The 16,546-nt window shown below is 44.1% G+C and overlaps 1 protein-coding gene and 1 long non-coding RNA gene across 2 annotated transcripts in view; one reads left to right on the forward strand and one right to left on the reverse strand.

Moving 5' to 3' along the window:
- ST6GAL1 (ST6 beta-galactoside alpha-2,6-sialyltransferase 1) overlaps positions 1-16,546 on the reverse strand; it is a 32,261-nt gene that overhangs the window by 8,282 nt on the left and 7,433 nt on the right. Inside the window, exon 2 of the mRNA XM_010959221.3 lies at positions 16,342-16,439. Coding sequence (XP_010957523.1) covers positions 16,342-16,439 — 98 coding nt within the window. The remainder of the gene's footprint in view (positions 1-16,341; positions 16,440-16,546) is intronic.
- Positions 12,798-14,797, forward strand: LOC141577989 (uncharacterized). Its single transcript, XR_012507743.1, has 3 exons — positions 12,798-13,097; positions 14,368-14,487; positions 14,666-14,797. It is a non-coding gene; the product is annotated as an uncharacterized LOC141577989 (long non-coding RNA).

Consider the following 16,546-nt stretch of genomic DNA (forward strand, 5'->3'; position numbering starts at 1 on the left):
AAATACAGACTACCTGAAATAAAACTTTCCCAGCCTCTCTTACAGCTAAGAATGGTGATGTGACAAAACGCTGGCAAGTGTGACTTCTAGGACCTGTTCTCAGAGGTGGGGTCATGCCCTTCCGTGTTCGTCCCCCTGGCAAAAAGTGGATGTGACAGCTGAAGCTTGAGCAGCCGTCTAGGACCATGAAGTGGAAGCCATATGGTATTCATGGCAGGTGCTCAAGGCGGTAGAAGCCCGGGTTCCTGACTCTCTGGAACACCATCCCAGCTCTGGAATTCTTTAAGTGAGAAATGCATTTTTATTTTGTTAAGCTACTGTTGAGAGGTGGGCAGTGCCTTTCTGTCACTTGCAGCCAAGCCCAATTCTAATTTTTACAGTGAGTGGCTTATTTGGGAAATTGCAGGTTGTCCAGTGTGGCTCAGATACAAAGGAAGAGCCGGAAGGGGTCAGAGAAGTGTAGGCAGGGGCCAAATCAAGGAGCTTAGGGTTTTCTCAGTAGGCCACGGGGCCAGGGAATGCTTGGGAGAAGGATCTAAACAGACCAGTGTTCTGGGCTAGCGTTTTTAGAGAAAAGGCGATCAGACAGCAGCTGCCGTTGTAGCCTAAGTAGAAATGATGGAATGAAGAAAAAGTTGCGATTATCAGCTGTAGGCTTGCAGACTAACTGGACACTGAAAGTGAAGGGAAAAGGGGCCAAGGTGACTCCTGGGCTTCAGGCCATTTCCTAAAATGAGAGCACTGAAAGGAAAGCAGCTGGCATGTGCCTGTGGGGCTGGAGTGGGGATCTGAAGTTCAAGGATGAGGCAACCAGCCTCGAGTCCCACAGAGGAGAGGCCATAGGAACTAGGAATGGAACCCACATTTGCCAACGTTAAGTGCAATTCTCTTCCCATTGGGAACACTGTAACTCACAGCACAGGCATTCAGTGCTGGAGCTCAAAGGCAAAGCAAGCATCCTGGCAGAGGGGGCTTCGCAAGACAGACATGGTTGTGCGGGTGCCAGGGAGGCCGAGGGGGCAGCAGGCCACCCTCCCACTGCTCTGTACATGACTTCCAAGACTGATCTTTACAAGCTCACTCCCTGTCCCCATCCCATTTCACCCCCAAAAGACTGCTGGTATATTGAAAGCATGTCTTTTCTTGAGCTATGCTCTTTCTAATCAGAGTACTGATGCCAAGTGATTTAGCCGTACTCATGAGGATTAGAAATAACTGGGATTTTTAAAATGTCTCCTGCCACTGCCCCTTTCAGGCAATTTTCTTAGTAAACAAAGCAGGAGACTGGGGGCGGCACTTCTGGTACCCTGAGACTTTCCCAGGATCTATGGCTTTACTGTCCTCAGAAATCCCAAGAGAGATGCACAAAGTTTTCTCCTTTACGACAAAGGATGACAACAGTGGTAACAACAGACGCCCTTTAATGATGTCTACTCCAAGCTAGGGACTTTCATATATCATCTTAGTTCATCTTCACAACAGCCTTAGGTGGTAATTATTAATATACTCATTTTATAAATGAGGAGATAGACTCAGAGATGCTAAGTAGCTTGCCCAAAACGTAGAGCTAGTAAGTAGGGAAGTCTGAATTGAAACCCTTCTGTCTGGGTCTGGAGCCCACACTTCTAGTCTACGCACTGCACTGCCTCACACAAAGAGGGTCGGTAGGCCACGGGGCAGAAGATGCCAAAGAAAGCATTTGATGAGGGGTATGGAGGTGTCATGAGAATTTTGCTTCCTGTCTAAGTTTGTAGTATCTTGCACTGGAAAATCCTCAAGGGACTGGATCCAAAGCCATGATTTTCAGATGGGTAAACTGGAGTCCAGAGAGCAGAAGAGACTTGTCTGAGGCTTCAGGGTGAGTTTGAGGCAGATCCAGGACCAGACGCCAGAGACTGGCCCTGACCAGTGTTCCTTCTGTTCCCACCAGGCTGCATTCACAAACCACACAACATCTGAGTAAGCCAGCACACTCTCAGGAGCGAGGCTGACCTCAGTTCTCACCGTACACAACGGGGAAATGGTCATCCCCTTGAGCTACTTGAGGCAAATGAAAAAGTAATCCATGAAATTGAGACGAGGTGAAGATAAGTGCTAGTTTCATCCACGGAGAAGGAAAAGAGCGGCCAGGGCTGGGATCTGGTGGAGGGAAAGGGGAGAGACCAGCAAGAACCCATCAGCCTTACTATGGACGTGGCTCTGAACTTACCACACTAATTCTGGCGGTCCTTACGTGAGATTCAGATTTCCTCAAAAAAAAAAAATAAATAAAATAAAATAAAGCCTCAAAACTGCTCAGGGAATTAGGAGACTGCTTTGTGTCTAACTCACTCCGTGGTCTCAGGGGGGATCACTTGCCCTCTGCAGGCCCCAGGTGCTTTAGTTACAGGGCATTAGCATCCTGTAAGGCCCTGCCCTGCCCGGGTGACTGGCCATTTCTGGATAACATCTCAGTCTGTCACTTTTCTAATGGCAGCAAAAGGGACTTAGGAGAGAACAAAGCTCTTCTCAAATGCCCCTGTACTAACACACATGCAGAGTCTGACCTGAGTTCAGGGATCGGGGGGCCTCATGATGAGGAAAGTAAGTCACTGCCAGAGCAATGGAGCCCCAAGGAGCACTTGCCAGGAAAAAAACTACACTGGGGAGATGGATTGTTGCTGTTTTAGAACCGGTTTAAAGTAACCTTTCCAGTCATAAGGCAAGAAATAGTCACTACATAAAGTTAGAAATAAAAAGAATGTGCGGGGGGAGGGTGTAGCTCAAGTGGTAGAGCGCATGCTCAGCATGCATGAGGTCCTGGGTTCAATCCCCAGTACCTCGTCTAAAACAAATAAATGAATAAACCTAATTACCTGCCAACCCCCGCCAAAAAAATTAAATAAAAGTGAGTCCAATTCTTCAAAAAAAAAAAAAAAAGTGTGTGCGCACACACACACACACACACTCACCCTCACATCTACCTATCTACATACATAAGAAAACAAAGATAATTGCATTTTTCAGATATTCCCACTGTAAATATGTTGGGTCTTTTTTCTTCCCAAATCTTTCTTCCCCTCTGTTATGGACTGAATTATGTCCTCCCCAAAATTCATATGTTAAAGCCCTAACCCCTGGTGTAACTATATTGGAGATACGGCCTTTGGGGAGCTAATTAAGGTTAAATGAGATCACGAGGATGGGGTCCCTAATCTAAGCCTTTAAAAGAAAACGATAAGTCAGCAGACATCTCTCTTTTTCTACCCCCCACCCCATGACTCAGAGGAAAGGCAGACCATGTGAAGGCACAGAAGGCGGCATTCGCAAGCCAGGAAGAAAGCCCTTCAGAAACACCCTGATGGCATCTTGATCTAGTACTTCTAGCCTCTTGTTCCAGCCACCCCACGTATGGTGTTTTGTTATGGCAGCCCAGTAAATTCACATACCCTGTGTGTGTGTGTGTGTGTAGATATTGATATGTCTTAACTAGCTTTAGTGGTTTTGTAAAACTCACACAACAATCCAGTTCAATGTCGTCTTCCCATTTATTCCTCACGATGTTTCCAAGATCCAAACAGGACTTGAAAAGGAAGCTCTAAGAAGTTGTATAACTGGCCCAAGATCACACGGCTGAGAAGGGATGGAGCTCAGATGCAAATCAAGGTCTATCTGACCTTCTCCCACTTTACTAAGCAATCTCCGTTCAAAAATGTTAAGTGATGATAAAATAAAGTGCGTGTTCTGGCTGCCAGATTTGCAGATTTGCCACAGGTGCAAAGCCAGTTAGTGCTATGGGAAGACAAAGGGGTGTTCAGGGTCTTGAGTAGAGACGAAAAATGATATGGAGGCCCTGGGCCTTAAGGGAAGGCCTGAGCTTGGAAACAGGGCCTGGACAGGGAGGTGCTGTAACAGAGAGAAGGGCACCACAAATTGAAACCCACCACAAATTGAAACCCACCACAAACCGCAAATCAGAGCATCCAATTCTACCTGTCATCACAGGAAAAGTCATCAGAAGAACTGTTAAGTATTAGAGGAAGTAAACGTTGGGAAGTACTTCAGTGTTCAATCAGAAGAGATTGCTAGAAGAAGCTATGAAACTTACCCACAAAAGAATATTATGCAGCTGCAAGAAAGAATGAGGAAGATTTCTGTGAACTGATACAGAGGGATTTCCAGAAGGTACTGGGACAAAGAAGAGTGTAAAAGTGCACATATAGTCACTGCCTTTTTGTAAGGAATAAGGGAAATTAAGAAAACATATCTACACACAGAAACAGAGGAGAAATCACAAAACAGTACAATTGGTTCCCTACAAAGGGTGGCGATGAAACAGGGTGGAAGGAACTCAGGAGGGAGTAGCATTTCTTTGAATATAGCTTTTTGGAAAGTTTTGAATTTTGGAAGCATGTTAAAATTCTGCATTGTTTTTTAAGGAAGGAAAAGAAAAACCTAAAACAGAAACAAAATAAATATAGCTGAATTTCAAAGGAGTTCATCATAATCGCAAGGAAGAGAAACAGGAGTCTCTCTGAGTTCTGCTGAGGTAACCTGAGCGCACACTATTTGGCCACACGACCTCAGTCTGGAGCAGGGTGTGGAGGAGAACCGCAAAGCAAATCCTGGACTCTTTTGAACAGGTTTGTTTTATGTAGATATGCAAAGCAATTTTCAAATTATTTCAGATAGATTATAGATCTGAGCAAATAAATCAATTGCTGCTGTTTTTAGAAGCAGGATTCTCACTGGGAAAGAAGGGGGGATACAAATGCAGAAGAGGGCAGGCAAGGAATGCCTTTCTGTGGATAGGCTGAGGTACTGAGTCTACCATTTCTAAAACAGGCATGTTCGCATGTACATACATGGCCATGTAGATGTGTACATACACACACAGGTGCGGGCATATGTAAATGAATACGTGTGTATGTGCACTGTGTGTGTACATGCATGTAGTTCCTAGCTCTGCCTGCTGAAAGGGCCAAGAAGCAAAGACACGTTGGTAGGCATGAACACACTTAGTGCCCAGATCTTGGTTTCTAATACCGTCTTTTACTTAAAGGAACCGGGATTCCCTGGAGAAGAATAGCATATCCCAGAGCCAGCGTACGATAGTATGAGTAAATGAAAATCCCCTGCACCTGTCAGTGCCCCTGCAAAAAGCCCTAGACTCCCGAGTCTCTTCATAAACCATGAGAATAAAATCTGTAGCTATTTGTCTAGTTAATTGCTCTGTTCTAATTCAAAACATAATAAAACTACACTTATCTCCCCAAGAAGATAAATGGTTATAGCTCAGATTCTCTCTCTAGGTTAATGTAGAGGTATTCTAAGAGACCAGGAAGATTGGAGCAGGAGCAAAGAGGCCCAGAAACTTAGAAACATCTCTAGGGAAGTTTGTTTATATTCCAAAGGCCTGAGGTAAGAAAGGGACTCTTTGAGGAGGGGAAGAGGACAGCTACCTCCTGCCTTTTATAAGCACGGAGGAAAAAATCCCTCATTTTTTTGTCCCTTGCTTACGGGGTAACTGGCTCCTCATGTAAGATAGCTGGCCTGGCTCTTACTGCACTGCCCGAGGACTAAGAATCTGGGCAGAAAGAAACTAATGCATTCATTATTTACTGTAAGGTATTTAAATAAGAAATCATCTCTGACCTAGAACACTTTGCAAGCACGTTCAGAATAAAATTAATAAGGCTGAAATATTAAAAACCCAACAGGATAGGTACAAAATGAACTGGAACATCTGTTATGCCAGAAAGTATAGAAGTATTTTTTTTAAATGATGAGGGCATGCATGTCACGGGGACACAAAAGCCAGCTGGAAGAAACTCCCACTAGCCAAATCTGGGACAAACTGAACCCAAAGTAATGGAGAACAGTAATGAACTGTAAGTCATTGAAAAAATAGAAATCTGTAAGTTCTTACCAAAAACAAATACAGAAAGGAAGGAAGAGGGGAAGAAAGGGAGGGAGGAAATAAATGGAGGAAGAGAAGGGAGGTTTCTTGCTTATAGTAGAATTCTGAGTGCCAACTGGATGACGTCGAGAAGGAGCTAGAGTTAAAAGACTGTCATTTTGCAACTGTCATAATAAAGATGGGTTCAGGCAAGAGTGATCAATGAATGTCAAAGGAAGAAATTTTGATGAGAGGAGCAGAATAGCACAGTACTAAAGTATTCACTCGTAGACTGCAAGGGAAAACGTAATTACACAGTGGCCAAATCAGACAGCACCGTATCCAGGTGATCAAAATTAAAATCAGCTGAGGGGCAGAGGGACACTGGATGCCTCCAGATGTGATGCTTTTAGCAGGGCTCAACATCATTTGTGTCGTTTTCCAGCCAGGAATGCAGAAACTGAATTTAATACGGAGAAAGCATCAGATAAACCCTAAATTAAAAAAAGAAATTTAAAGGACTTTATTCTTCAAAAATGTCAATGTCTTAAAAGACAAAGGCTATGGAACTATTCTAGGTGAAAGGCAACTAAAGAGGCATAGCAATTAGATGCAATACCTGATCCTGAACTGGACCTTGTACTGGAAGAAAAAAGTATGCCATAAAAGACAGTTTTGGGTCAGTGAACAAAACTGCAATGCAGCCAGATTAACGTATGTAAAAGCATGAAGTTAACTATATTTTGGTTACATAAGACTATTTTCTTATTCTTAGGAAGTACACATTCAAGTATTATCTTAGCTCAGGCTCCTATAACAAAGTACCATAGACTGGGGTGGCTTAAGCAGCAGGCATTTATTTCCACAGCTCTGGAGGCTGGGAGGTCCAAGCTCAAGGCACCAGCAGACTCAGTTCCCAGGGAGGGCGCACTTCCTGGCTTGCAGATGGCTGCCTTCTCCCTGTGTCCTCACGTGGTAGGGAGTGAGCAAGCCCTCATGTCCCTCTCTCTTTTTACAAGAACACCAATCCCATCATGGAAACTCCATCCTCGAGACCTCTTCTATACCTAATTATCTCCCAAATGCCCCATCTCCAAATACCATCACAGTCAACATATGAATTTGGGGGAGAAACTTTCAGTCCATAACATTCTGTCCCTTGTTTCCCCCAAATCATGTCATTCTCACATGTGAAATACATTAATTCCACCCCAGCATCCTCCAGTTTTAACTCATTCCAGCATCAACTCTAAAATCTGAAGTCCAAAGTCTACTTTTTAATAACATACTTTATTGAGTTATAGTCATTTTACAATGTTGTGTCAAATTCCAGTGTAGAGCACAATTGTTCAGTTACACACAAACATACATATATTCATTATCACATTTTTTCACTGTGAGCTACAAGATCTTGTATATATTTCCCTGTGCTATACAGTATAATCTTATTTATCTATTCTGCACATGCCTGTCAGTATCTACAACTTTTGAAATCCCAGTCTGTCCCTTCCCACCCCCCCGCCCCCTTGACAACCACAAGTTTGTATTCTATGTCTATGAGTCTGTTTCTGTTTTGTATTTATGTTCTCTTTTTTTTTTTTAAGATTCCACATATGAACAATCTGATATGGTATTTTCTTTCTCTTTCTGGCATACTTCATTTAGAATGATATTCTCCAGGAACATCCATGTTGCAGCAAATGGCGTTATGTTGTCGGTTTTTATGGCTGACTAGTATTCCATTGTATAAATATACCACTTCTTTACCCAGTCATCTGTTGATGGACATTTAGGCTGTTTCCATGTCTTGGCTATTGTAAATAATGCTGCTATGAACATTGGGGTGCAGGTGTCTTTTTGAAGTAGGGTTCCTTCTGGATATATGCCCAGGAGCAGGATTCCTGGGTCATATGGTAAGTCTATTCCTAGTCTTTTGAGGAATCTCCATACCGTTTTCCACAGTGGCTGCACCAAACTGCATTCCCACCAGCAGTGTAGGAGGGTTCCCTTTCTCCACAGCCTCTCTAGCATTTATCATTTGTGGACTTTTGAATGATGGCCATTCTGGCTGGTGTGAGGTGATACCTCATTGTAGTTTTTGATTTGCATTTCTCTGATAATTAGTGATATAAAGCATTTTTTCATGTGCCTATCGATCATTTGTATTTCTTCTTTGGATAATTGCTTGTTTAGGTCTTCTGCCCATTTTTGGATTGGGTTGTTTGGTTTTTTCTTACTAAGTCGTATGAGCTGCTTATATATTCTGGAGATCAAGTCTTTGTCGGTTTCATCGTTTGCAAAAATTTTCTCCCATTCCATAGGTTGCCATTTTGTTTTACTTATCCAAAGTCTTATCTAAGTATTATCTAAATCAGACAAGAGTGAAACAATTCGTCCTGAAGCAAAACTCTTCTGCTGCAAACTTGTGAAACTAGATAAATTACGTGCTTCCTAAATATAATGGTAGAAACAGGCATAGGATGGAGATTCTCATTCCAAAATGGAGAAACTGAAAGGAAGAAAGAAGAGACAGGTTCCAAGAAAGTCCAAATCTAGCAAAATAAGTACTATTAGATCTTAAGGCTTGAGAATATTCCTCTTTGGTTTGACGCTGTGTCTTATGGACGTGGTGAGGCATTGATCCTGGCTCTGCCAGGCAGGAGTCACTCCCCCAGGGCCCTGGGCAGCTGTCATGTGGCTCTACTGAAATCAAGGCAATGCCGCCGCCCCGCTTGAAACCAAGGAGGCAGCCTTGATGATTTCTGGGATCGTTCTTCCTTATCTTGAAGAATAGTACATAGTACATGTTTGCAGCCAAAGAGCTCTACAGCTTGGTCCTGTAGAATCAAAGTCTGGCAGCCTGCCTTCGTTTCATCCTGTGTCCATCTCCTTCAGTTCAGCACTAGCAGTGTTTCTGCTGGGGGAGCCGATGAGGTCCATGACTTACTCCCACACTGATACTTTTATCAAATGCTCGTTGGACCACTCCCTTAGTGTTTTTCTCAGAACAAGCTTTCTCATTTTGTTGCAATACAGATAAGCTGAGAATTTCCAAATCTTTAAGTTCTGTTTCCTTTTTGCTAAACAATTCCTTCTTTGATTCATTTCTCTCCTCTCACATTTTACTAAAAAGCAGTCATAAGGAACCAAGCGTCTCCTTCAACAGTTTCCTTTGAAATTGCCACAGCTAAATACCCAGTTCCGTCACTCGCAAGTTCCCCCTTCCACAAAACGTTAGAACACAGTTCAGCCAAGTTCTTTGTCACTTCATAACAAGGATCACCTTTTCTCTGTTGTTCAGTACCACGTTCCTCGTTTCATCTGAGACTGCACCAGAATGGCCTTTATTGTCCATATTTCTGCCAACGTTCTGTTCATGATTATTTTATCTTCTTTAAAAAGATAGCTTTCTCTCCAGCTCTCCTCTTTTCTTTCAGTCTTCACCAACATCCCCCTCTATGTCTATATTTCTAGCAGGCCCTTCCAAACTCCTCCAGATTCTACCAATTACTCAATTCCAAAGCCACTTCCACATATGTAGATATTTGTCCCCACAGCACTCTACTTCTCAGTACCAAAAAAATCTCTTAGTCTGCTCAGGCTGCTGTAACAACAAACCAGAGACTGGGTAGCATAAACAACAGATACCTCTTTTTCATATTTCTGGAGGCTGGGAAGTCCAAGGTCAAGGTGCCAGCAGTTTTGGTCCCTGGCGAGGGTCCTCATCCTGGCTTGCAGATGGCCACCTTCTCACTGTGTCTTTACAGGGCGGAGAGAAAGCGAGCCCTGGTCTCTCTTCCTCTTCCCATAAGGATCCTGATCCCTTCATCATGGGGGCCCCGACCCTCAAGACCTTATATAAACACACTTCTCTCCCAAAGACCTCATCTCCAAATGCTATCATATTAGAGGTTAGGGTTTCAATATATGAATTGGAGTGGGGGTAGAGCAGCTGTAAACTTTCAGTCTGCAACAAGTATTTAGGGATTAATGTCTATAATATATACAACTTACTCTCAAATGAAAAAATATCATGAAAGATGAATACAGCAGATGATACAGTAATGGGGTGAGATGAAAAAATAGTAAGTGAATCTGGATAAATGGCATATAGGCATTCTCTGTATTAGTCATGTTATTGCAACTTTTCTGGAAGTTTTAAAGTACCTGCAAATAAAAAGCTCAAAAAAAACTTTGTTAAAGAAATTGAAGGAAGTTTGAGGCAATCCACTGACTGAGCAGAAGGGTCCCTGGACTATACTTCACTTATCAAACTTTTAGTGCACATCTACTATGTAACAGGCACTATTCTGAGTACTTGGGCATATCAGGGTACAAAACAGACAAAACTGCCTTCCCTCATATGGGAGAGCTAGGCACCGAGTGAGATGGATAAACAAGGTGATGCGAGTGAGTAAGAAAACATGGACATGGTAGATGTCACCAGAGAGCCAGGCACGAGCCCCAGACCAGCTGCTGGGAGGGCTTCCGCCCACGTGGGCCTGCCGTTGCCCTCTGTGTTACTGTGCGGGTCACCTGCTCCTCTCAGGCCTCAGTGATCTCATTTGTAAAATAAGAAAATCAGGCAAGACCCTGGTCTTCACTAGGGCAGGGAGCATGTCTGTTACTGCTCTGCTGTCATTGTTGGTGGCTGAGTTCTAGCTCCGCTCACCGGGGATCAGGCTGATCAATAAGAACTTCTGCAGTGAGTGAATGGCTGGTTGATCTCCAAAGTCCTTTTCAGCTCTGTGATTTCCAGTACCATCTGGACCACCTCAAAGGATGGCATGTCAGTCACCTCAGACATCACATCAGATTCTACAGATATTAAAAGGATAGTGAGAAAATACAATGAATGACAAAGTCAATAACTTAGAAGAAATGAACAAAGTCCTTGAAAGATACAAACTACCAAAGCTCAAAAGTCAAGAAGAGACAGGTAACATGAATAGCCCTATATCTGTTAAAGAAATTAAATCTGTAGCTAAAAACCTCCCTACAGAGTAAATTCTAGGCCCAGGTGGCTTTACTGGTAAACTCTACCGAACATTAAAAAAAAAAAAAAGTAATAGCCATGCTACACAAACTCCTCCAGAAAATGTTAGAGGAAGTATTCCCAATTGTTGTAGTCACTTGACAAGGGCAGCATAACTCTGATATCAGAAATGCAGACCGGCGTTACAGGAGAGGGACATTACAACCTGTATCCCTCATGAACATAGATGCAAACATTCCTAGCAATCACCTCAGAGTGTAGACATTTTTAGGTTGAGTGAGACTCTGACGTAAGCACTGGTTATGGGTGGTGACTGAGCTGAAATGGGGGAGGGAGTCAGAGAAGAAGTTATTTCAAAGACAGATGTTTTCCACAAACTAAATATAGGTTTTTGAATGCTCCCTTCTAGATTCAGTAGTGCCCTCACAGGCAAAACTCCACGCCAAAGACTGCTTTTGCGTGGTCAAAGGATACCAGCCCCATGCGGGAGTACACTCTGCCTTTTTATTATTATTATTATTATTATTATTATTATTATTATTATTATTATTATTATTATTATTGTAAGAACACTTAACATGAGATATAACCTCTTAGCAAATTTTTAAGTGCAAAATATATTCTGGTTAACTACAGACACAATGTTATACAGCAGATCTCTAGAATTTATTCATCTTGCATAACTGAAAGTTATACCCATTGAATAGCAACTCCCCCTCTGCCCCTCACCCCAGCCCCTGACCACCACCATTCAACAATCTGTTTCTATAGACCATTACTCAGCCTCAAAAAAGAAGGAAGTTCTGCCATATATTGACAACGTGGGAAAACCTGGAGGACATTATGCTAAGTGAAATAAGCCAGTCACAGAAGGACAAATGCTGCATGATTCCAGTTTATATGAGGCATCTAAAATAGCCCAACTCATAGAAAAAGAGTAACGCACCCAGCTCTGTACTGCATCTTTCACTGGCTTTGTGTGTGTTGTGGGCCAGGGCGGGTGGGGCGAACCCCTTGCAGGGAGGAGAACGTTGCATTTTCCTGCTCTCCCCTCATTCGAGGCGGGGTCCTGTGGGAGCTTATTTGCTCGACTGAATGGAATCTAGGTAGCTGACTGCACACCAGATGGATGGGCTACATAAGGAAAAGAAGACCAGGAGCAGCTCTGACACGTTGAAAACCACTTAGGACGCAGGGCTTTGGAAAGGAAGGCAAGCTGCGTCCAATATCAAGTCGCAGCTCCTTCTCTGGTCCTGAAAAACATCAACGACCTAGAAAAGCTCAGAGAAAGCTTAGGGATTTAAAGCATCGCTGGCAAACAAACTAGGTCCAAATCCACCTCCACTGCTTAGTTTCTGCAGCACCCTGAGCAGCTCACTTCAACCCTCTGAGCCTTAGTGTCCTCAGGTAGAATGGTGGTTGGTGATCACACCTCACAGGGTTGTCATGAAGATCAAATAAGAAAGGCAGGCGTGGCCCTTAGAGCATAGATGTGTGTAATAAGATCATCTTATCATCTCAAGATAAGCCCCATCATATGATCTGGGAACGCTCTGGTTGAAATCCAGTCAGCATATGTTGGGTATGTTTTCAGGACACACAGGATGTAGGTTTCCCCTCCTCAATCTGTACAAGAGCTTCTAAGGAAGCCCCTGGGCCCCGGTGTCCCACTGTCTCCTCCTGCAGGCCCACTGAGCATAACAGGGGCTCAGCAGAGTCTCAGAAAACCTTCTTACACTTAGAGTCAGAATTGAATTTAAAGATGCACATTTAGCTCTAAACGGTTTTCCTGTTGAATCTCATAACAACACCTGGCACATACACGCCTGAGCAGATCTGCTGAAACTTCACGGTATGACACTGTTCTCTATAAAAAGCCACCTTCTCAATAAGAAACCGCCTGTTCGTTTTCTATAGCTCTATCACTGGCCAGATGCCCAAAAGGCTGTCCTCTGCATGTGAGGAGTCTGGGAGCTAAGCAAACAAGCACGGACCCTGCTCCCCTCAGAAGAGAGCTGCTGTCCAGAGGAGCTCCCATCAGGGAAGACAGTGAGCTGCACAATTTACTAAACCCACAGCTATTCCCCCCGTGACCTTGGGGTGCCAGATGCTGTCTGTGCACCATGGTGGTGACTCGGTTTGCTCAGACACAGACACAGAACAGCTGGGATAACCAACCAGGACAAAAGAGGAGACAGACTGCCAGCTTCCTAGGATACCAAGGTGAGAAAGGGCAGTAACAGAAGGGTGTCAGTTACAAGTCAGTATCACAAGGAGCCAGCCAGGGGGCTGCCTGTGACCAGTGTCAGAGGACCAGCCTAGGTTCTTAGTGCCACTTACAGGAGAGGAAAGGGGGTGAGTGTGCCTGAGGAGAACTGGGAAAGGCTTTACTGAGAGTGGAAAATGTACCCTGGGAAGTCAGCCACCCTCCCCTGAGCCCTGGCAGAGGGAGCACTGCGATCTGGAAGTGGAGGAGAAAGTGCGGACCTCAGTGGAAAACTATGCATTGTCTACAGGACACCCTTCCTCTTTATCAGATTCTGATCCTATGGGAGCTGTTCTGCAGCTCTTTGTAAGTTGCAGCTAACTACAGACATGCTTATTCAGCCTTGCCACCCTCCTCCTGCCCACCTCATGGAAAAAACAGTTTCTTTCCTTTATTCAAATTTTGTACTGTTCTGAATATTCTCCTGAACCAGTTATAACATTTTCCTGGTTCCCTCCTAGGGACAAAATAGACTATCTGTATGACAGTCATGAGCTTAATTTTTCCTGAAAATTAGCCTTTATTTTTCTCCCTTCGCTGGGAGAAAGCAACCTCCAAAGCAGCCCCAAGCTGGCTGACATCCCTGCTGGGAGACACTCGCACCTGGGATCCGGGAAGGACTGTGGTTGCCCAGCACACAGAGGCAGGCTTCACGCTTCAGTAGCGACCACGGCCACCATTCAGAGAGCCCCTGCGGCAGCATATGGGCCTCTGAGTGCCCTGCTCCATGCTCAGCAATCTCACTGGATCCTACAAAGACCCTGTGTGGTATCTTTTCTTATTTCCCTTTACAAATACAGGAGCTGAGACTCAGAAAGACAAAGCAACTTGCAAGTCACTCACATAGGAAGGGCTGAGGGAAAAATCTGAACAAAGTCTGTCTCTTAATTCCCAGGCAATCTTACCTTGGCTTTTTTCTTTTTCTTTTTAAATTGACATAGAGTTGATTTACAGTATTATATAAGTTCCAGTGTACAACATAGTGATTCACAATTTTCTAAGGTTATACTCCATTTAAAGTTACAAAATATTGGCTATATTTCCTGTGCTGTATAATATATCTTTGTAGCTTTTTAATTTTGTACATAGCAGTTTCTACCTCTTACTCCCCTGTCCTTGTCTTGCACCTCCCCTCATCCCTCTCCCCACTGGTAACCACTAATTTGTTCTCTATATCTGTGAGTCTGCTTCTTTTTGCTATATTCACTAGTTTGTTTTATTTTTCAGATTCCACGTATAAGTGATATCATACAGTATTTGTCTTTCTCTCTCTGATTTACTTCACTAAGCACAATACCCTCCAATTCCATCCATGTTGTTGTAAATGGCAAGATTTCATTTTTATGGGTGAGTAGTATTCCATTGTGGATACATACCACATCTTCTTTATCCATTCATCTGTTGATTGATGAACAACACTTAGGTTGTTCCCATATCTTGGCTATTGTAAATAGTGCTGCTATGAATGGTGGGATGCATGTATCTTTTCAAAGTGTTTTTGTTTTCTTTGGATATATATACCCAGAGGAGGAATTGCTGGAAAATACAGTTTCAGAATCTTTGAGGACTGAGGTTTACTTCTTCACTAAACACCAGGAAGAGATGCCCAAGAAGGGGGTAGCATCCCGAATCCAAGACAATTCTCAAGCCTCCTCCATGCTCCTTTTTGACTGCGGCTGCCCACTGATCTGCAGTCACCCCACCCCTGAACAAACAGAGCTTGATTTCTCTCTGAATTCATGCTCCCAACCTCCACGTGGCCAGCATGGCCTGGAAATCCTACTCCTTTCTTCTGGCTTACTCCCTCTTCCAGTCTCCTCAATGTCAATTTCAAACTTTCTTTGCTCAAACCTCCTCTGCTGAAGCCTCTCTTCCTCTCAGCCTCCCTTCAAAAAGCCTCCTTTTCTCTGTATCCTACTTTGCACAGAAAACAGAAACTCCTCCATCCTTCCACTACAAACTGCCTCCAGCTGCTCCCCTCCTCTCCTTGCTCCCTTCTGACTCCCTCCTGCTGAGGTTCACCCTCCGCTAGGCTTTGGACCAACCACTGCCCTCCACTTTCTTAATTATCTCCCCTTTTTAGAATATTCAGTTTCTCCTTCTAGCAACTGGCTTTCTCCTCATTGACTTAAACTTATGTGCATGTGTGATAAAATGTACATTAAATATACCATTTTACCCATTTTTCAGTGTATGGTGCAGTGGCATTACGTACACTCACAATGCTTTACAACCATCACCACCATCCATCTCCAGAAGTTTTTCATCTTCCCAAATTGAAACTCTATATCCATTAAACAATAATTCCTCTCTCCTCCCAGGCCCTGGCAACCACCATTCCACTTCCTGTCTCTGTGGGTTTGACCACTCCAGGTACTTCGTGTAAGTGGAATCATGCCCATTCATGCTGTTTTTGATATTTGTGTAATCCAATTGTTCCACTAATTTCATCTATTAACTGAAATTTGTGGCAAGAGTATTTCTTGAGTTCCCACTAGTATTGAGAAATCAGCATAGGCTGCCTAAAAATGCTGCAGGAAACGAACTGCCTAGGGGAACTCATGAGGTAATACCTGAATGTGAATCTGTGTTCCACAGAATCACCGGTGACACTGTCTTCTAACACTTGTCTAACACTCGGCAGCATATAAAGCACACCCACATTCACCGCTGCATTTACTTCTCTCCCTGGAGGCTCTCTGCTCTGCTGTCCCTCAGGCCACACTCTGGCTGTGACCTGGCAGCCACAGGGACAGCAGAGCTCGACTCTCTCTGCACGCTGGGCACCTCCCTTGAGGCAGACTAATGCCCAGGGGCTTGTTCATGACCCCAGGGCCAGGCTGGATCACGGATTCACTGTTTTCTCCTCCACTGGGGAATCCCGGACTCAGGAAGGTCAAGGGACTTAATTAAGTTGGTGGCGTTTATGTGCTCCTAGTAAGCGCATTCTGCGTCAGAGCCCGTGGATTTTCTCACGTGGTCCTCGCAGCAACCCTGGGAGGGAGGTACTATTATCCTCCCCTCTTTACAGATGAGCAACCAGAAGCATAAGCAACGCGTGCGTGATCACATAGCGAATGAGAGGCAGCCCTGGCAGGCTGACTGCGGAGTCCTGCACTGCTCACTACATTCCAGTCAGCCCTGTCCACGTTTGTGGAAGGAAATTTCTCTGACCACGTATCTGCACAGAAGAAATTTTACCTGAGAGTTCATCAGGCGAATGGTGGTTTTCGTCCCCACGTCTTGTTGGAAGTTGGCTGTGGGCGCCCCATTAAACCTCAGGATTGCATCGTGATTGTCTATAAACCAGAAACAGAAAATAGGTGGTGTGCATCAGTGGTGTGCAGAAAGAGATAAGGTCTGCAGGGAGGGAGGGCAGGAGGAGGGGAGGGGCAAGAGAATAACA

This window comes from Camelus bactrianus, chromosome 1 (genome assembly GCF_048773025.1).
Source record: "Camelus bactrianus isolate YW-2024 breed Bactrian camel chromosome 1, ASM4877302v1, whole genome shotgun sequence".
NCBI lineage: Eukaryota > Metazoa > Chordata > Mammalia > Artiodactyla > Camelidae > Camelus > Camelus bactrianus.